Raw genomic sequence first — 21323 nt, 5'->3', positions numbered from 1 at the left:
TGTCCTTGCCATGCTGCAAAACAGCCCCTTGAGGGTAAAACCATTGCATCAACCCAATAAAGTTGTAGGTTTCATCACATGCACCAACAAATCTACTGGCTAGTTCTGCACTCCTTCACAGAATTTTACACCTATTATACCGAACAGCATTTTAACAGACATAGAAAACTCCCTAAAAAGATAAAGCAGCGATTTTCAACCAGTATCTTGCGGCACAATGGTGTGCCACAAAAATTTTCAAAACATGCAATACCTGGCTATGTAGTCAGTGGCACTGACCTCTTTTCCCTTAGTTTGTCAAATTAAAAAAATGACAACAGCTATCTGGTGTGAATGAATAAAAATTATACCTATTTTTTGGTCAGATGGTAAAAAACTAATTTTTGGGTGTGCCGCAAAATTTTAGTAGTTTGAATGTGCCATGAGATGAAAAAGGTTGAAAATCGCTGAGATAAAGCAAAAGACAAAAGCGTTTATGAGAAACGATACACCATCACGTATAGTCTTCAAACATTATTGCACTTTAACTTTCATAGTTTGACAATGCATTCATGAAACAATCTGTAGACAACTAGCTTTAACAAATTAAAGAACACTTTTAAGCAGACATGACTGTCCTAAATTGTTTATTAGGTAAGAATTTTACAAACATTACTTATATTAGGTAACGGTGGAGCTGGAGAGTATTGCGCCTTCTCCAAGCCGCACGGTGAGAACCACCAATAGTGTGGTGGAACTTGTGGCCCTTGCCAAGACCACGGCTCTTGCGGCCTGCAGATGTCAGCCCTCGCATCTCCCTGTGCTTGTGGACTGGTTTGGTGATCCATTGGGTGTCAGGATTCCTTCTGATAGCTTTATGGAATGGATCAATGAGGATAACCTCAAAGAATTTGTATGTGGAATCTTCACCAACCCAGTAAGAATTCAGGACTCTCAAAGCCCCACAGTGGCGTCCAGCTCGCTCCTAAAAGAAGAAAAATGGTCAGCCTCCCACATTTTGCAGAGTAGCAAATTAGGAACCAAGAATTCTCTTTAGTTCACCACTAGACAAGAGACTAATGTGTGACCATTAAGTATGAAAAGCTAAACTTACTATCCCCTATTATTACCCCCTACCTAATGAATGGGGCTTGTGAATGCCTTTAAGGCACCAATGTTAAGAATATCTGGATAGCCTTGGCCAATTTGGCTCAGTGGTTAGTGTTGGCCTTTGAGGGAAGGTGCTCGGGTTAGATCCCCCACCCCACTGCACCCCAGTTAGGGTCAATCTACGTGTCTCTCTCACATGGATGTTTCTTTTCTCTCTTCCCCCCTCCTTTCCATTCTATCTAAAAATCAATGGGAAAAAATCCTCGGGTGAGGATTCACCACCATCACCACAACCACAACACACATACACCTGGCAAATGTAGGATTCTGGAACCTTGTCTTTTTTCTAATGTAAGAGGGGAATCAGCAAACTTTTATAGAAAACTTTAACATTTAGCATATTTTAGGCACTTCTGGCTACAATGGTCTCTTTTGCATAGGCCTCCTTAGCCTTTTGAAAAAGCAGCTTCTGTACACCTGAGGTGATGTGTTCTTTAAGACCAAGTTTACTGCCCTTCAAAACCTTAGGTTCCACAAATTCACACTTTCCATGATACACACAACACACACGAGCTAAGACAAATCAGTAACAAAGACTTACAAAGTCTTTGACAGAAACCCTTTACCAAGATTAATAACTAAAACTCACAAACCCCACCTAAAACACAAAGGGCTCACCGAGCCATCAGAAAAGTTGCACAAATCCTTCTACATCACCTCCAGGAGTCAACCAATACAACTGCTTCCCAAAAACCACTTACCTCGGCAACAGACTGAAGACTTCGCGCAAACTTGAGCTGGTTAACACCATGATGAACAGGCTTGCCATAGGTCGCACCCTTAGGAACAGGGCGTTTGCGGCCACCACGGCGCACACGAATCCGATATATGACATAACCTATAAACAAAAATTTTAGTGGTCTTATAAAAACTGCAGAGTGGTAGGCTCAGAGACTCGATGACATGTAATTTTTGCTCCAACGTAGAATATATTCAGGCTGTAAGTCAAACACTATATATCCAGTGGAGGTAAAACTAACACCAGTTATTTTTTAAAATACTTTGTTAAAGACACAGATAGACACTAACTCCTCATTTCCACTCTACACTGTTATTTTGCTTTAGTCCAGACTCATTCAAATTTGTAATCTATGGCAAATGCTAGGCAGTTGTGCGCAGTCACTGACTGGCCAACAACTTCAATGTGTTGATAGCTGAAGGCAGTTGCTTCTGCCAAAGCCTCATGTGAAGAAGACATCTGGGCAATAGCAGCTCTTCCTAATCACCGGTTGCTAGCTTTTCCCGGGAAATACAATTTTACCCAAGCACCTAGGCAGACACCACTCACCTTGCTTGGCCTTGTATCCCAGCCTGCGCGCTTTGTCGGGCCGGGTGGGGCGGGGGGCCCTGTGGAGCGCAGAGAGCTGGCGGTACTGCCAGCAGCGCACCCGGAGAAGGAAGCGCATCACATCGGACTGCTTCTTCCTCCACAGCTCCTGGATGTACTTGTAAGCGCCCATCTTGGCTTACCTTTGAGATAAAACCGGTATTAAAGGAAATGAGAAGAGTCCGTCCGTCCATCTTAGTTCCCCATAAACCACAAGGAAACCACTGATGAAAATGGCTCTGCACAAACTGCAGTGCGGAGAGCCTAACCCCTGCCGCTGCGCCCGTGGAAAGCAGCGCTCAGTCACCTCTGCGACTCTAGCCCGGAGCAGCGCCGGAAGGCCCCCGGCACACTTTTCGCGGGACGAATCAATGGCGTTAGACTTGGGCCTTGAGGGGGCGGGTCACTGCGGCAAGGCGGCGTCCCCAAAGGCCCGGCCCCGTCTGCAGAGACCTCGCCGACAAGGGGAAGATGTTCCCGCCGCGGATGGTTAACTCTCTAGGGAAAAGCACTTATTCCACCCAACCTCCTGGGCTCGCTTTGGGAAGCCCTGGGCCAGCCTCCTATCCTCAGCGCCACGCCGCCTCTCTTTCCTTCATGCTCCGGGCCCAGCTCGAATTCGCGCCGCCATCACAACATCCCTCAGCCAGCCCCGGGGGCCGTCTCTCCCCAACCCCGCTGCCCTACATCCTGGTCAAACTCGCGCCGCATAGGAAGCAGGATATGCTCCGAGAATGCAAGGTCCCCGAGTCTGGATGGCCCAAGTGAAGGGAGATCAGCGACGGATGGGATAGCGAATATCCTCGACACAGCTTACCTAATGGCTGCAGCCACACGGAAAGGAAGAGCCTTTCTCCCACAATCCTCTTTGGGCTCCTCCCCCACTTCAGCAAAACTCTTTCCGGTAGAAAGCTGCGGCCGCCCAGAGCCTCATGGGACATGTAGTTCCGGCAGAGAGCCTGGTGGGCGGAGTTCAGCCGGGATTGGGCGCAGCCCTCCCAATTGTCCCGCCCCCTGCTCCACTCCGCAACTGTCCACCTCGAGGCTTCGGCGGGCGAGCATCCTAGACACGCCGTCGGGAGACATTGGGGGCGGGGCTCCATATCTGAAACCTGCAGTGGTGTCTCGCAGTCAACGCACCGCTGTCTTCGAGGTCTGCGGAGTGTACAGGTCGGTGTCATTGTGGTGTACAGGTACGCTTCACGCACCGCAGGCTCCCCGATTGAAGTGTCGCTGCGGGCAACGCTGTCCCCTTTCTACCCCGGGACGGCGCAGAAGTCTGGGGCCCCGAGGTGGCTCTGACTGACCCCTGCGACGCTGCTCCAGTCGCCAAATAAGGCGTTCGTGGTGCGGGAGCTTCGCGGGTGGGGTCCCGCGCACCGCAGGCTCCCCCCAACCTGCGGGCCAGTTAGGGCTTTAGCCCCCGCAGGCCCAGTTCTGAGGGGTTTTGCCCCAAAAAGGGTCCTGGGGAGGGGGAGCGCGAGCGGCCCCGTGCCTTCCCATTCCCGTGTCTTTCCTGCGTACGGTTTCGTTCCAGAATTGCTACGTCAGAACCAGTTTTTTAGAAAAGCGAAATATTTATTTGCCGAGACCTGGTTGGCAGTTGCGAGCGTTTGGCGAAGACATGCCGAGAAAATGCTGGCATTTCGTGTGGCGTTCTTTATTGAAAAACGGTTTCCTTGCGTCTCCGGAGCGTTTCACTCTTGGTACAATGGTTTAATTCTGCACATTTTAAGTGTGGCCAAAGGTTTAAGAGAATCATATTTACCTTGTAGATCATGTGAGGTTTTGGTTGTTTCACCCCTATTTTCTTTTCCTCTTTTAAAAAATAATCGCAGCTTTATTATTGTAAGACTCCTCATATGGTTCATTGATTCAATTAACATATTGATGAGGTGCCTAATATGTGCGGAGCAGTGTGCCCACTGCTGAGGATGCAGGTCAAGGCAAGAACTTCGAGCTTCCTTGGAAACGCGCAGTACACTAAGAAGGTGTAATATTCGATGATAAATACTAAGGACAAACGTTAAGGGGAGTGTTGGGGTATAACGGTCGAAATTTTGGATGGCATGTTCAGGGTTAGCCTTTTTTTGAGAAGTAACGTTTGGGAAAAGACCTGAAGGAAGTGAGCCGTGCAGATGTGGGGACTGATTTCAGTCGGAGGGACCGGTGCCAAGACTGGCGTGTGCCTGGATTAATACAGCAAGAGCAAGGAGGCGGGGCGGCTGGACTCAACCACAGGGGGAACTGGCGGATGACACAGGGAGGAAGGTTATGAGGATTTTGGGTTTGCAAACTGTGTAATTGGAAATCACTTGAAGATTTTGAGAAGAAGATAACTTTATGTGACTTACATATTGGGGGGGACGGGGTGGCTAAAAAAGAAATTTGTTTATTAAGGGCAAGAGGATGCAAGCATAAAAATCAAACCCTTGTTTGGCTTTAATTGGCTTTTCTTTCTCTTGTCCAATGTGGGTGGTTTACACATTTTTAAAGAATCATTTGGATTGTAGTTTTGAGGCTAAAAGGAAGAAGGGGGAACGTGGAAGAAGACAGACTAGATAGGAGGTTGTATTAGTTTCCTATTGCTGCTGTAACAAATAATAGCAAGTTTACTGGCTTAAAACACCACCAATTTGTTGTCTTTTAGTATTGTAGGTCAGAAATCTCACTAGGCTACAATCAAGTTGTCAGTAGGGCTGTGTTCCTTTTATTTTATTTTATTTATTTATTTATTTTATTTATTTTTGTTACAGATGTTTCTCCTTTTCCCCCACTGATACCTCCCTCCCCCACCCTCCCCACCCTGTCCCAGCTTTGTTGCCCATGTCCATTATTCATGCATACATGCATGTAAGTTCTGTGGTTTATCTCTCCCTCCACCCCCTCTTCTGGGGATTGTCAGTCCCCACTTCCACGTCTCTGGGACTATCCCATTCCTCAGACTGTTATGTTCATTATATTCCACAAATAAGTGAGATCATGTGATATTTGTCTTTCTCTGCTTGGCTTGTTTTGCTTAGGATTAATACTCTCCAGGTCCCTCCATGTCATCTCAAAGAGATCTTTCTTTCTTACAGCTGCATAGTACTCCATTGTGTATATGTACCACTACTTTTTATCCATTTGTCTACTGTTGGAGCCTTGGGCTGTTTCCAGATCTTAGCTATTGTAAATAGTGCTGCTATGAACATGGGGGTACATATATTCTTTCTGATTGGTGTTTCAGGCTTCTTAGGGTATATTCCTAGAAGTGGGATGACTGGGTCAAATGGAAGTTCAATTTTTAACTTTCCGAAGTAACAGCATATTGCTTTCCATAGTGGCTGCGCCAGTCTGCATTCCCACCAGCAGTGTACTAGAGTCCACTTTTCTCCACAGCCTCGCCAACACTTGTTGTTTGATGATTTGTTGATGGTGGCCATTCTGACAGGTGTGAGGTGATACCTCATTGTTGTTTTAATTTGCATCTCTCTGATGATTAGTGATTTTGAGCATTTCTTAATATGTTTCTTAGCCATTTGTATGTCCTGTTTGGAGAAGTGTCTATTTAGTTCCTCTGCCCTTTTTTTTGTTTGTTTGTTTTATTCTCACCTGAGGACATTTTTCGGTATTTTGTTCAGATAGAGTGGGAGGAAAAGAGAGAGAGAAAAAACATCGACGTGAAAGGGACACATTGAGTGGCTGCCACCCACACGACCCAACCAGGGCCGGGACAAACTGCAACGGAGGTACGTGCTATGTGCCCTTAGCGGGAACCAAACCCGGGTCTCTCCAGACCGCAGGCCGATGCTCTAACCACTGAGCCAAACTGGCCAGGTCCCTCTGCCCATTTTTTAATTGGGTTCTTTCTCTTCCTTTTGTTGAGCTGTATGAGCACTCTATATATATTGGAAATTAACCCCTTATCTGATGTATCATTGGCAATTATGCTCTCCCATACAGTGGGTTGCCTTTCCATTTTGGTGGTTGCTTCTTTTGCTGTGCAGAAGCTTTTGGTTTGATGTAGTCCCATGTGTTCATTTTCTCCTTTGTTTCTGTTGCCTTAGGTGATGTATCAGTGAAAATTCTGCTGCGTATGATGTCTGAAATTTTGTTGCCTACATTTTCTTCTAGGATTTTTATGGATTCATGAGTCACATTTAAGTCTTTTATCCATTTTGAGTTTATTCTTGTGTATGGTGTAAGTTGATGGTCTCGTTTCATTTTTTTGCATGTAGCTGTCCAATGTTCTCAACACCATTTATTAAAGAGGCTGTCTTAGGGCTGTGTTCCTTTTAGAGGCATTAGGGGGAAATCTGCTTTCCAGCTTCTAGAGGCCACTGGTATTTCTTGGCTCCTGACCCCTTTCTTCATTTTCAAAGATAGCAGTGTAGTATCTTCACATCCCTGTCCTTCTCACTTTCTGACACCCTTGGCTCCCTCTCTTTAAAAGACATTTGTGCTTACATTGGATCCACCCAGATAATTCAGGATAAACACCCCATCTCAATGGTCTTAGCTTAATCACAGCTGCAAAATCCCTTTTCTTTTATCAAGTAAAATACTCCCAGGTTTAGGGGTTTATGACATGAATGAATGTCTTTAAGACCAGGTGAGGGAAGTTGGTGCCTCGGACCACTTCATTAGTGACAGAGGTGGTAAATGGTCTAGCCTGAATGTTTCAAAGGTGTAGAGGATATACTGATGGATCAGAAGTGGGGTGTGAGAAAAATGAGTCAAGATTGATGACTGCAGAGTTGGATGAATCATTTGGAAAGGAGAGTCCAGCAATGTGAATAACCATTGCTAATTTCTTAATTAGATTTTGCAGTTTTGTTTCCTTTTTAAAAAAACATGTGTTATTGATTTTTAGAGGTGGGGGGGAGAGAAACATCAATGAGTGGCTACCTCCTGCACGCCCCCTACTGGAGATTGAGCCCGAAACTCCAGGCATGTGCCCTGATGGGGAATCTGAGCCTTTGACTTCTTGGTGCATGGGTCAATGCTCAACCACTAAGCCACACTGGCTGGGCTGGGCTGCAGTTTGTTTCTTAATTTTTAATTTCTGTTAGTTTTGCAAAATTTGGATCGGTGTCTCCAATTGATTTTGAGATTCCTGAGGGATCATTTCTGGTTTTGTCCCCTAGTTTGTTTCTAATTTCTGGCACTATGTTAAGCCCTCAGTAAATATATGTTAAATGAATAAAAGAAATGGTAAGCTGGAATCTGCTTATATTATGTGTAATACTGTTTGCAAACCCTTTTACTGTGTTTATGTATGTAAATGTAGTCATATATGAGTAGTAGAAGCACTGCACACAGTACATGATGTTTACCTAAAAATACAGTGTAGTTTCCCCATGTGATGTTTGCATCATAAGATCTATAACATCTGTCTATGATGTTTATAGTTTCAGTATTAATATCTTTCTGATTACATAGAAAAGTTATGTTTTACTTATAAAAGTAGGATGCTTTTCTCAGGTAGAAGAACAGAAGTACTGACAATTTGGGAGGCTGTTTCTGATGGCTTTTCAAAGAGAATATTGACCAAGCTCACTGTTTCCCAAAGGAATGGACCAGGTCAAGTTTTTATTCTTTAGCAACATTATCGATTAGCCTGGAAAGCAAAGCAATATGTATTTAAGACTGCACTGGATTTTGCCTATTAAGCACGTTCTCTTAGTCATTTACATCAGATGAGTTTAATAAGTAACAGATTGAATTTTATTGTCCAGCAGTTTCTTAGGGTAGGGACTGTAACCAGTAGCTCTAACCACTTTTTGTGTTAACCTCAGTGTTGATGTAGTTTCTGGATAAGCAGTTTCCATATAGCATTGCAGTGTCATAAGGAACCTTAAAGATCATAATCATATACTCTGGAGCCCTCCAAACTTTTGAAACCTAGATTTATGAGAGATTTGGCCACCCCCAGGATCTATTTGTGTGATTCAGTACCCATACTGCAGATGACCTCTTTTTTTTTTTGTACTTGGAAGGAAATTGTGCATATTTATTGTATTTGGGAATTATTAAATATTATAATGTTTATAGAACTAAGCTTTTAGTTTTTGTTTGTAAATCTGAGTGTATATACGCATAACTACTTCCTTATATATAATGTGAGTCCTTGCCATCATTACTATGTGTAGACAATTAAGTAGTTTTGAATGTGTATTTAATGTTATTCACTCAATCTTACAGTAGATATTAATTTTTTAAGGAATTCATACATTTTTTTGGTTGTTTAGAGTGGGAGGGAGACAGAGGGAGAGAGAAACATCAATGTGAGAGAGACATATCGACTGGCTGCCTCCCACACCACCCCATCCAGAGCTGAGGATGAACTGCAACTGAGGTATGTCCAGACCAGACTCATCAATCCGCGGGCCGACACTAACCGCTGAGCCTAACCAGCCAGGGCAAGAATTCATACATTTTAATTGATGGTAGCAGGCCACTAGTCTTCAACTTTATGTAGTATTATTTTCACTTGAGGACAACTAGGTACCTAGAATGTTTCAGCTGTACCTTGATTAATCACACATCATTTTATCTTTTTTTCCCTTTTATGATGTAAAATAATTAACATGTTCGCCCAGCTGGTGTGGGTCTGTGGATTGAGTGTCATCCCATGGACTGAGAGGTCTTGGTTCAATTCCTGGTCAGGGCACATGCCCAGGTTGTGGGCTCAATTCCTGGTAGGGGGCGTGCAGGAGGCAGCCAATGGACGTTTCTCTCTCACATTGATATTTCTCTCTCTCTCCCCCTTCCTTTCTCTCTAAAAAATCAATAATAATAAAAAAAAAATTTAAATTTTAACTATTCTTGCCCTGGCTGGGTACCTTAGTTGGTTAGAGCACCATCCCCAATGCACCAAGGTTCCGGGTTCAATCTCTGTCACGGTACCTACAGAAAAAACCAATGAATGCATAAATAAGTGGAACAACTGTCCTGGATGGTATTGCTCAGTGGTTAGAGTGTGGGCCCAAGGACCAAAGAGTTGCGGGTTTGATTCAGGTCAAAGGCACATACCTCAGTTGCAGTTCGGTCCTGGCCTTGATTGGGGTCGTGTGGGAGGCAACCAATCGAAGTGTTGTCTTTCTCACATCGATGTTTTTGTCTCCCTCCCTCCCACCCTCCTTCTCACTCTGAAGATAAATGGGAAAATATCCTTGGGTAAGGATTAAAAAAAAAAAAAGGAACAACAAATCAGTGTTTCTCTCTAAATCAATAAAAATGAATTTTTAATTTTAACTATTATCATGAAAAACCCTTTGAAAGAAGGATTCAGTGGTATCATAACTAGAGGGTAGAATCCTATGAGAAATGAGAGGATATTAAATTAATCATAAATTCAGAGGTATGTGTAGAAAATCTTTTAAAATGGGCCATAGTAGCTGACATGGGGAGTAGCATACCATAGTAGACCATCAGTTACATAGAGTTCTGCCCTGAGAATTTTTGTACTGCAGTTATATTGAAAACACAAAGGAAGAGTGATTTTTATTTCTCTACTGATAAATTTCTCTTGCTCTGGAATCGAATGGTCTATGATTACTACACCACAATAGTGGTAGCATTACAAATTTTCCTGCTCTGGCCGGTGTGGCGTAGTTGGTTGGAGCTTTGCCCCACACACCAAAAGGTTTTGGTTCCATTCCCAGTCGGGGCGTGTATGGGACGGCGACTGATCGATGTTTTCTCTCACATTGGTGTTTCTCTCTCCCCCTCTCTTTCTCTTCCCCTCTCCTTCCCACTCTTTCTAAAATAAATAAGCATGTCCTTGAGTGAAGATTAAAATTTTTTAAAATTCCAATTAGCAGATTAGTATTGTGCCTGATTTGGGTCATAACAATGACAATCTTTGAGAAAATAAAGTGGGGAAATTAATTTGTTAATGTTTTCAGTGTCAGTATAAAAAAATCAGTAATACTGATGTACAACACACGTGCATACAGATAGCCAGCATCCCTTTTATCTGAATGCTTATCTGAACTTTCCTATTGTTGTTTTTTGACTTCAAGTAGTTCTGGTATCCCTTTCAGTGAGTTTTTGTATGTTCCACAGTTCTAGGTAAGAAGAAAATTGAGGGACAGAGGAGGTGGTGGGAAATGGCAAAAGGCAATGTAGGTTTTAAACACTCCTATCAACTTTCTCTGTTGTACTTCATGAGCCTGTTTTCCTTTCTGCCTTGGCTTCTGGTACCTTGCCTCTGGAAAGTAAAAGCTTTGAGGAAAATTGAAGAAAGTGTTACCTGATCTTTCTCTTCCTTGGATATGTCAAGAAGCTAGGAGAGTTTTCCTTTTCTTTATAGTTAAAAGTGCTCAAGCAACTTTTCTAGCATTAAGAAATATGACTCAAAAACAAATATGACCAAGAGATCCCGTATGGCTACCAAAATTCAATTTCTCACTCTCCCAAGACTGACGGTAGCATTAATAGCATTAAGGTTTCTTTTAAAAATCATGTCTAGTCTCTATCCAAATGTATATCTTATGTTTTCTTAGATTTTTACTTAAATGTTTATTTTTCCAGGTAAATACTGATGAGCAGGCAGTCTCTTTCAAGGATTGGTTTTATCTAGGATTTTTGATTCAGATTTCTATAGACTTAGTATTCAGATAGTCTTATAAAAGGTGTTTATTATTTTTAAAAACCAACAAGTGTGTATTCATATCTGTATTGGACACATGTATTCTTACATTTATCTAGATTACCACTGCAGAGATATGTAAGGCGCTGGCAACACTGATTGCTCTAAGGGAGCAAATGGGAGACCAGGAGTGCAGTTTGGAAGGGTACACCTTATTCTGTATATCCTTTTTTATATCGAACCTCCCTGTGTTTGTATTACTTATTAAATTCAAACATCGAAAGAAAAACAAATGCTTGATTTCAACTGCATACAATTTTAAAGATCGTCTATTCTCTTTGCAGTGATACCCTGAGACAGGATGGGAAAGGGCTGCAAGGTTGTGGTTTGTGGCTTGCTATCTGTGGGGAAGACAGCAATTTTGGAGCAGCTTCTTTATGGGAATCATACTATTGGTAAGATTATTTTTCTATAGTTTCTTTGTAGGTTCTGGGAACTGCTAGGGGTCTTTTGTTGGTCATACTAACCTAAAGATGGGGGAGAGTACATAAAAGTGTAATCCAGGGGACCCAAAAGGGTCATAGAAATCAACAGAGATTGAGGGAGAAAAAAATAGGGGAGAGAAAAAAAGGCATCTTTTATGATAGTGAATGAAATTCAAGAGTGCTTGCTGTAAGTTATATTTTTATATATGTGTAGTTCCCTGTGTAGTTACATAATGAATAGTGGTCTTGGAATCATAGAATCACTGACTTAATACCTCGAATGGCCCCTGCCAGATGGTTCAGTTGGTTGGCGTGTCATCCCATGCCCCCAAACGTTTTCAGGTTTGATTCCCAGTCAGGGCACATACCTAGGTTGTGTACAGGAGACAACTGAGATGTTACTCTCTCATGTAGATACTTAGCTCCTTTTGTCTCTCTCTCTCCCTCTTCTACTCCCTGCCTCTTCTTCCCCTCCTTCTCCCTCTTCCTTCCTCTCTCTATAAAATCAATAAACGTCTCCTCAGGTGAGGATAAAACAAACAAAAAAGAATACACTGAATGATCTCATTCTTATTTCAAATATGACTTTCCAATACTGCTATATAGGTTTTCAAAACGGAAGAAACAGTGGTTTGCTTCAGTATAACCTAATTTTGTGAATTAGATTATCTCTTTCATTTATTCATTCATTGAGTTAATCATTATTAAATACTTGCTATGTGAAACAGACGGTGATTAGGCCTTGTGAGACTACAGAGGTGAAGACAGCATCTTTGGCTTTAAGGGGGTTGTGGTTTAGTTAGAAAGACAAATATTACATGTTAGAATGAAATGAGGTTTGTGCTTGAGTGAGAAGTAGAATCACAGATCTTTGAAGTATTTATCTCTACAAGTAGCTTAGAGCACATTTCTATCTTACTTTTAATAATGTTTTAATGAGTTTTGCTTCTTTCCCACCATCCCAAAGTATTGAACAATTTTGGTTAAATCCATATTGGGTTTTTATTATGGTGTCTGTGCTAGCAGTTCTCAAACTTTTTGATTTCTGAATCCCTCCTGTCACAAATGCTGCAATATTGGTTCTTAATTTTTTACCTTCACATTCTAATTTGTGCCTGTGCAAAAAATAAATGATGCCCAGGGAGGAAAAAGAATCCCTTTACCCTCTGAAAACGCCACACAGCTCTTGTTTATGTAGGCTATATATTTTTAAACATTTTTACTGTATTAGAAATTAAAACAAATTAAAAAATATTTATTACTTAAAATAACTAAGCTTATCACATGCTAAGATAATATTTTTATGAAAAATATCTTCAAAAAGATTTAGTGAGAACAGTATTGATTTACATTTTTGAAGATCTAATGTCCAGCTTAATAGAAGGCAGCTGGATTATTATATCTACTTGCTTTTGTATTCAATCTGTTGTGATATGTTGGTTTTAGTTGAAATATATGAAGAAAATCTCCCTTTCAATATGGAAATGAGTTATTTTGTTGACACTTTTCCTCCTCTGTGTTCCCTCTTCTCTTTCTGGAACTCTTCTTGGGTGCTGGACTAGTAATCTAATTTTTCATTTCTTCTCTCCTGTTTTCCATCTCTCAATATTTCTGTCACTTAAAAAATTTTTTTTTCTTTTATTGATTTTTTGAAAGAGAAAGGAAGAGGGAGAAAGAGATAGAAACATCCATGAGAGAGAACATCGATTGGCTGCCTCCTGCATGCCCCCCACTGGGGATCAGGCCCACAACCTGGGCATGTGCCCTGACTGGAAATTGAACCAGCAACCTCTTGGTACATGGGTCGACGCTCAACCACTGAGATACACCGGTCGGGACATGATTATTTCTTTTAATCTAATAGTTCATGGAGATTTTTAAAAATATTTATTTAAAATATTTACTTAGACATTTCGTGTAAGGCACCTGTAACTAATCATTCTACAATATTTAGGTTGTTTAGGAAAATGAGCAAGAGTTTTCAAAAACCTATAATAGAGTACGTTTTATTCACATAGGATGTTATCCATATGATTTAACCTCTGGATATTGCTCATATTTAAATAGGAAGGTTATAAAAAAATTAAAATTTCTACAGAAAATATGAAGGTGATTACTGAGACAGTTTCATACCCATCTTATCATTTGCATCTCCACTAATTAAAATTCCAAGTGTAAAAAGTAAAATAAAATTCTGAGTGTTAATCTTCTCCCCTTAATCCCTTTATCAGTAAATGATTATTGAATACTTGCTATGTACACAGAATGTTTTCTCTCTTAAGGGAGTTAGAGACTAGTTGAAGAGACAAACCTGCACAAGTAAGAATGCATTTTAAAAGGATCACTTAGGCAAGAAAGGGCCTGAAATTGGGACATCAATTATGAATTCATTCATTCAGCAAACATTTACTGAGGACTTTGTGTGTATTAATTCAATTTGTTAGTCCTCAGAGCTCTCAAAATTAGCCACAGTCCTGGCTGTCAAGTTTACACTCCAGCTTTGGAGGGGACTGATATGGGAAAATTTAAGTATTAAATGGTATTACCTATACAAAGCAGTAGGAGCGGAAAGGAGAGAAGGAGATAATCAGAAGAGGATCCATGGAATTGACAGTTGAGCAGAGTCTACAAAGGATACTAGGTGTTGGCCGAACTGTTGCAGCAGTTCAGGTGCTAATACACCATTGGGAATGGAAGGAGGCAGTGTATTGAGCAGATGTTTCAGGAGTCGAGTGACTGATGTATGATAACTTTCCTTGTTTAAAAAGAACTCTAAAGACTGCCCAGGTGGATGGAGATCAAGGGAAGAAAGCAAGGAGGAGGAATAGGTGTGGGGAGGAATAATACCTTTTGTTACTTTGAAGTACTTGTAGGACATTCACATCAAAATGCCCAATAGGTACTGGGAATTAAAGCCTGGTGCTCAGGCCCAGACTGGACATACAGGTGTTTGAGTCTTATAAACAGACCCTGGAAAGAGAGTAAGTTGTACAGGAAAAAAGTAGCAAATTTACCCAGGTCCTGTCCTTGGCTCTGATGGAGAAGGAAATAGGGACACTTAGTTGTTGAAACTACATTTAAAATCAGCCTTTAGCCTGGCCAGTGTGGCTCAGTGGTTGAGTGTCGACCCATGCACCAAGAGGTTGCCGGTTGGATTCCCGGTCAGGGCACATGCCCAGGTTGTGGGACCAATCCCCAGTGGGGACTATTCAGGAGGCGGCCACATGATGTCCGTTCTCTTCCATGTTTCTATCTCTCTCTTCCTTCCTCTCTCTCTCTCTAAAAATCAATAAAGAAAAAAATATTAAAAATCAGCCTTTAATCTTCCAATTTGGGTATTCAGTTCTTTGGCTCTTGTTACTTTTAAAAAAATATGTAATATTAAATCATTACTAAACTTTTATTTATACTTTTTTTTTAATATATATATATTTTTATTGATTTGAGAGAGAGAGAGGGAGAGGGAGAGACAGACAGAAACATCAATGAGAGCCCTGGCCAGTTTGGCTCAGCTGTTGGAGCGTCAGCCTGCAGACCAGAGAATCCTAGTTCGGTTCCCACAGGGGCGCATACCAAAAAAAAAAAAGAAACATCAATGAGAGAGAACATTGATTGGCTGGCTCCTGCATGCCCCCAATGGGGATCGGGCCCACAAACTGGGCATGTGCCCTGAGTGGGAATTGAACTGGTGACCTCTTGGTGCTCCGCATCGACGCTCAACCACTGAGCCACACTGGCCAGGCTATACTTTTATTTCTATACAGGAAAAAAAAAGGTTTTTAAAAAGTACTTTGGCCCTGGCCAGTTTGGCTCAGGGGTTAGTGCATCAGCCCTAGGACTGAGGGGTTGAGGGTTCGATTCTGGTCAAGGGCACGAACCTGGGTTGCAGGTTCGATTCCCGGCCCCAGTTGGGGTCTTTCAGGAGGCAACCAATTGATGTATCTCTCTCACATTGATGTTTCTTCCCTGCCCCCCACCTCTAAAAATCAACGGAAAAAAATCCTCTGGTGAGGAATAACAACAATAAAAAAAGGTACTTTGCTTATTTACTGTAACAACTACGTTTGATTCTAAAGAAGTTAGTAAATGGAAATATGATTCTTACATGTAGTAAATAGGGAACCTATAAAGTCAACAAATTCTAAAGGACAAGAAAATACGCAACAATTGCCCTGGCCAGTTTGGCTCAGTGGTTAGAGCGTCGGCCTGCGGTCCGGAGAAACCCGGGTTCGGTTCCCGCTAAGGGCACGTACTTCGGTTGCAGTTTGTCCCCGGCCCTGGTTAGTTGTGCGGGTGGCAGCCACTCGATGTGTCCCTTCACGTCGATGTTTCTCTCTCTCTCTCCCTTCCTCTCTCTCCCTTCCATTCTAGCTGTACAAAAAATGGAAAAATATCCTTGGGTGAGGATAAAAAAAAAAAAAGAAAATACTCAACAATTGGTACAACGTAATGATTTGATATTTGTGCACATAAGAGTAATTTCTCTTTCATCCCAGGAATGGAAGATTGTGAAACAATGGAAGATGTATATATGGCTTCAGTGGAAACAGATAGAGGAGTAAAGGAACAGTTACATCTTTATGATACCAGAGGCCTGCAGGAAGGCGTGGAACTACCAAAGCATTATTTTTCATTTGCCGATGGCTTTGTTCTAGTATACAGTGTGAATAATCTTGAATCCTTTCAAAGAGTGGAGCTTCTGAAGAAAGAAATTGATAAGTTCAAAGACAAAAAGGAGGTAAGTAGGTGTGTTAAAAATGCCAACTCTGAATTATAATACTATTTAAATTGTAGCATGGAATTTGGGGCAGTTAAAATATTTTTAAAGCATCAAACTGTATTTACAGTATCTATAATCTTTTTTTTTTTTTTAATACTTTTTCTTTATTGATTTGAGAGAGAAAGGGAGAGGGACATAGAAACATCGATGAGAGAGAACATCAACTGGCCACCTCCTGCATGCCCCGCACTGGGGACTGGGCCCACAACTTGGGCTTGTGCCCTGACCGGGAATCGAACCGGCGACTTGTTGGTACAGGGATCCATGCTCAGTCACTGAGCCACAGCAGCCAGGCTTTTTTTTTTTAAAGCCCAAGACATACAGGACTGACTGAGTTCAGTCAGGACCAACGTTTGACTTTCTGAATTGGCTTGTTATCACTTAATAAGTTGAATTTTAATGACTTTACATCTCAAGTCCTACATAGTTCATTTCATATTGTGTGGCATTCCTGTTTCCTAGGGCTCTTTACTGTCTCCTAGGCTAAATATAAATAGGGTTGTCTTCAGCCTTACAAAAAAAAAAAACTTAGTAATTATTGGATTCTGCCCATTTAACACTTAAAAATAAGATCCTTACCATTGTCTATAAAGCCTTACATGACCTGGCCCATGCCTATCCTTTTCATCTTTTTCTTTCTGTTCCTTTGTCGCTGTACTCCACTGTCCACTTTTTGTTTTTTCCAACATGATAATTTGTTCCCCTATTGATTAAGTTCTTCTCAATTGCTGGTTCCCATGCCTAGAACTTGCTTATCACACATCTTTTTCCAGATCTATGCACAGCTGACTCATCATCTAGGAGTACATCCTATAACATACTGGTTAACAGTGCTGACTAGATGTTCTTAACCTGGATTTTTACGTTAAACTTTTTATTTTGAGATAATTGTAAATTCACATGCAATTTTAAGAAATAATGATTTTTAGCTTTGGTTCCCCTAATGTTAACATTGTGCAAAACTGCAGTACAACCAAGATACTGACATTTATTTTTCTGTTAAATATGTTTTTAAAATTGATTTTAGAGAGGAAGGGAGAGGGGGAGAAACATCACTCATCTATCAGATGCCTCCTGTATGCCCCCTACTGGGGATCGAGTCCTGAACCCAGGCATGTGCCCTGACCGGAAACTGAACCAGCGACCTCTCAGAGCGTGGGAAGACACTCCACCAACTGAGCCATGCTGGTTAGGGCAAGATATCGACATTTATACAGTCAAAATATAGAACACTTCTTTTCTTTTCCTTTTTTTCTTTTTTTTTGTTTGTTAATCCTCACCCGAGCATACTTTTTCCATTATTTTTTTTAGCTAGAGTGGAAGGGGGGAGGGAGGGAGAGAGAGAAACATCAATGTGAGAGAGACATAGCAGCTTCAGGTAATTTTCTGTGATTTAGGAATAATGTGAACAGAACAAAAATACCTATTCTCATAGAACTTCGGTTCTAGGGGTGCAGAACTCACAGCTCTGGCAGTCCCCTTGTTGTATTTTGAAGTACATTTAGGGAAAATGGCAAATAGCAGGAATAGCGAAACTGAAATGCAGGCACATTTCAGTTAAACCATTATCTGTGTCCTAGATATGAATTTCCACAAGTCTAACTTTCATTCATACCTGAGTTGAGTAACTTCACCTGTTGCTAATTTAAAATGTTTCATAGCAGCCTATAGAGCACCTTTATTTTGAACAGAAATGCATTACGGAAGGAGTGAAGTTCATGTCCACTATTTTCTCATTCAGGTCACATCTAAGAATCAATTTTGTTGAAGCAGTTTGTTAAATGGGACAGTTTTCTTTATTTCTCCATTTTGCCTAGGAACTGATATTGGCAAAGTGCGATCTTTTTATCCATTTTTCTTTCAGGTAGCAATTGTTGTACTAGGAAACAAAATCGACCTCTCTGAACAGAGACAAGTGGATGCTGAAGTGGCACAGCAATGGGCAAAAAGTGAGAAGGTGCGACTGTGGGAGGTAACAGTTACAGATCGGAAAACTCTGATTGAACCATTCACTCTCTTAGCCAGCAAACTGTCCCAGCCCCAGAGCAAATCGAGCTTTCCTTTGCCTGGGAGGAAAAACAAAGGGAATTCTAGCGCTGAGAACTAAAAACCAATGCCACAATTTTTTGTTGAATAGTGAATACCTTTAAGTGTCTGTGAACATAATTAAAATAGGCCATTTGTAGCTACCTTTGGTCCAACAGAAGTAATGTAATGCACTTTAGGTTATGATTAAATTGTTGGGCTATGTATTATTATTGCCTGATATGAAATAATATATTTATATTCTGGTTGCTTGAAACTTGTCCCTGATATTAGCACCTTTGTTATTTATGTATGTACCTATGAATAGTGCCCCCTCTTTAATGTTTCAGAAGTTATTCTGTGTAACTTGATACATTCTTAGCTCAAACATAACTTTGTTTTTTAAAAAATTCATTAGTCATTTAATGCCTAGGATTAGAAAATGGCATTATTTTGCGTGTGTCCAAATTGGATCATACAGTAAATAATTTGGGTACTAAGCTGAATTTTATCTGGTGGAGATCTTGCTAAATAGAACAAAACCTATGGTTTAGCTTTGTTCAAATTATACATTTAGCATGACTTGAGGTAGTGGGTGATATAAATAGGTTCAAACTGTTTCTTGAGAAAACTGCTAGGCACATAAGGACAGTAAAACTTCCGTTTTCCACAAGGAATACTATACCTCCTGGAATAGTTTTCTGGATGTGTGGTCATCAAGTTGGATATCTGAGGTTGTGCAAAAGTTCTGAAGATTTTGGCAAGATCTGAGCAATAGGGCTCACTGTATTTAGCAAATTGACAACTGTAACTAATTTTCAAAGTAGAAAGCAAGCTACTTAGTTTCATTGTGAAAGCAGTTAACAATTTGATTTAAATGTAAAATATGAAATAAGCTGTTCAGCATCTTCAGTGAAATGCTTTTAGGTTAGGCTTGTGCTGCCACTGTATAATTCTTTAGAAAGCGGAAGGGAGAGAACATTGACTGGCCGCCTCCTGCATGGCCCACAACCTGGACATGTGCCCTGACCGGAAATCGAACCGATGACCTTTTTAGTGCATGGGTTGATGCTCAACCACTGAACCACACTGGCCGGGCCCTATAGTTATCTTTTAAATGCTTAATGTACCTTCACAACATGCACCTGGGTGAGTTTCTCAGGTGTAGATACAAAGAAATAGAATCGCGGCATCCTGTAGATAATGAACACTTAGGTGGTGTCAGATTGCCCTCTAATGTGGCTGTACTTATTTATCCATGAGAGAACCCATTTCCCGGTACTTGCCACCACAGCATCCACAACTTAGGAATGCTTTTGAAAAGATGCATCTTTGAAAGATGATGGGTTAGATTATGTAACCTTTTCTAAGATACCTCAAAATCTCCTGCAAGGCTGTTGTATAAATTAGTTACGTACCAATCCTAACATAGGTGCTTGATAAATGATACCAATTCATTCAGTCTGTAATTTCTTCTAGGTTGCCTTAGTAGTAGCGAATATCTAATTTAAAAGAAAGTAAATGAAAACAGCAGGGTTAGGTGGTTGTTTTAATATTGTTTATTAGCACAGTAACAAATGCAGACTTAAGTAGTCTGCAACATATAACCAATCCACTGAGCAACTCCTATTCCACGCCTTACAGTTACCAGCTTAAGGTATTTTACTACAGGTTTTCACGAGTCTTGATTCAAACCTCTAATCTTTTCACAATAAAGATTGGCATATAAAATAAAATACATAACTACTCATTTCCTATAGGTGTTTTATAGCCATGTGTCCATTTAATATATATGAGATGACAATCTCTAAAAACTGTTAAATATCTGTTCCCTTCCAAGAAGAGAAAACAAATTTTAATTTTTTTAAACAAAAAAGTATGTAGTCTTAGAAGGACTTCACATAAATGGCCATGTGTGTAACCTGTACAAAATTAAGCTGGCTTAAATTTACAGACTACAAGCAACTGAATCCAAATGTCTATTCTTCTCTGTGCTACATTTTAGCTTATATTGCAGAACTAATGACAATTTAAATGTTGCTATTACCAATTCTGTCTACTGTAGCAAGATACCTTAAGTTACAACAAAATCTTAGGAAATAAGACTGAATAATATCTGTTATAGAAATACCCTACTCTTTACCAACTCCCACCCTCCCCCACCCCTTCAAAATCATAAGCAGCTCTCTTTGTGACAGACAAATAATGTAAGAATTGTGAAAACCCAATTTATGTAGCGTATCTCTTGGTCCACTGTCTGGCCATTCTGTCATGTTCTGCTCTGTTGGTCATATATTGAGTAGCAATACTTCCCACCAAGGGGTCGGCTGGAAAAAAAGAATGTAGATTACTTTGGAGGAAGGAAAATAACATTTTAAGTTTTAGCAATTAAATCAGTGACAGCTTGGGAAGAAACGTACCAAGTATATGGGATCAATTCCATCTCTGAAATACCACTCTCTCATTTTGGGTCATTTAAAACACGTAACATGCAGGGCAGGAAATTCTTATCAAAACAGGATGCTCAGGCTTTTAGTACTGGTCTGGCTTTTCTCCTTCTTTCATTCCATGCCTCTCCCAATAACCACCACCCAAATGGAAGGATTTTTGCTGTTATGTGTTAGGGTAAATTCAATAGAAACTGTAATGTTCAAGGCTCCAGACTACAGTGAATATCCAGTTGTGTTCACGTGACCTTTCACTCACTCAGTGGCAGCAGTGATGACACTGTGTAGTCCTTGTGGCTGTTGCAATGTAACACTATTTACTTCTACACTGTTTACCAAGAAAGAACCTGGATCTAAGTGTAGTATTTCTCTGAATCCTAAATAGAATCTTTAATTATATATTTGCTTTATTTACAAAATTTTTTTAATAAAGGAAATTAAGTTCCCACCCAGTATTACAGTCTGGAGTATATAGCAAAGAAATATCACTTTCAAAATTGACCACCGCACTCAGTAACCAACTACAGGACAA

At 40.8% G+C, this 21323-nt stretch overlaps 3 protein-coding genes across 6 annotated transcripts in view; 1 reads left to right on the top strand and 2 right to left on the bottom strand.

The window, feature by feature from the left end:
* Nucleotides 1-609: 609 nt before the first annotated feature.
* On the bottom strand, nt 610-3344 carry RPL15 (ribosomal protein L15). The gene is made up of 4 exons (XM_036267099.1): nt 3294-3344; nt 2438-2619; nt 1851-1987; nt 610-964 (listed from the first exon to the last, which is right to left on the bottom strand). Exons 2-4 carry the CDS (start codon nt 2607-2609, stop codon nt 656-658), a joined length of 618 nt encoding a protein of 205 aa, XP_036122992.1. The 5' UTR covers nt 2610-2619; nt 3294-3344; the 3' UTR covers nt 610-655.
* A 255-nt stretch (nt 3345-3599) lies between these two features.
* On the top strand, nt 3600-18503 carry NKIRAS1 (NFKB inhibitor interacting Ras like 1). 2 transcript variants are annotated; one of them, XM_036266527.1, is made up of 4 exons: nt 3600-3646; nt 11399-11509; nt 16036-16277; nt 18184-18503. In XM_036266527.1, exons 2-4 carry the CDS (start codon nt 11416-11418, stop codon nt 18424-18426), a joined length of 579 nt encoding a protein of 192 aa, XP_036122420.1. In that variant the 5' UTR covers nt 3600-3646; nt 11399-11415; the 3' UTR covers nt 18427-18503. The 2 variants fall into 2 exon arrangements, with proteins under 2 accessions (XP_036122420.1, XP_036122421.1); XM_036266528.1 differs by lacking the exon at nt 3600-3646 and adding an exon at nt 11240-11259.
* A 967-nt stretch (nt 18504-19470) lies between these two features.
* LOC118633063 (ubiquitin-conjugating enzyme E2 E1) overlaps nt 19471-21323 on the bottom strand; it is a 64306-nt gene continuing 62453 nt past the window's right edge. The window contains exons 6-7 of one of the 3 annotated variants that reach the window (XM_036266525.1): nt 20569-20671; nt 19471-19846 (exon numbers count right to left, since the gene is read on the bottom strand). In XM_036266525.1, the coding sequence (XP_036122418.1) occupies nt 20574-20671 (98 nt within the window). In that variant the 3' untranslated portion in view covers nt 19471-19846; nt 20569-20573. The other 2 variants (XM_036266526.1, XM_036266523.1) reach the window with 2 other exon arrangements.

This window comes from Molossus molossus, unplaced genomic scaffold (assembly GCF_014108415.1).
Source record: "Molossus molossus isolate mMolMol1 unplaced genomic scaffold, mMolMol1.p scaffold_m16_p_18, whole genome shotgun sequence".
In the NCBI taxonomy this organism is placed as follows: domain Eukaryota; kingdom Metazoa; phylum Chordata; class Mammalia; order Chiroptera; family Molossidae; genus Molossus; species Molossus molossus.
This window is presented reverse-complemented; position numbering and strand designations above follow the sequence as displayed.

Coding starts and splice junctions, on each gene's coding strand:
- RPL15 (XM_036267099.1), bottom strand. CDS start 2,609: ATGGGCGCTTACAAGTACATCCAGGAGCTGTGGAGGAAGAAGCAGTCC. Junction 1,988..2,437: donor GGGATACAAGGCCAAGCAAG/GTGAGTGGTGTC, acceptor TTTTGTTTATAG/GTTATGTCATATATCGGATT. Junction 965..1,850: donor GTCTTCAGTCTGTTGCCGAG/GTAAGTGGTTTT, acceptor TTCTTCTTTTAG/GAGCGAGCTGGACGCCACTG.
- NKIRAS1 (XM_036266527.1), top strand. CDS start 11,416: ATGGGAAAGGGCTGCAAGGTTGTGGTTTGTGGCTTGCTATCTGTGGGG. Junction 11,510..16,035: donor TTATGGGAATCATACTATTG/GTAAGATTATTT, acceptor CTTTCATCCCAG/GAATGGAAGATTGTGAAACA. Junction 16,278..18,183: donor AGTTCAAAGACAAAAAGGAG/GTAAGTAGGTGT, acceptor TTTTTCTTTCAG/GTAGCAATTGTTGTACTAGG.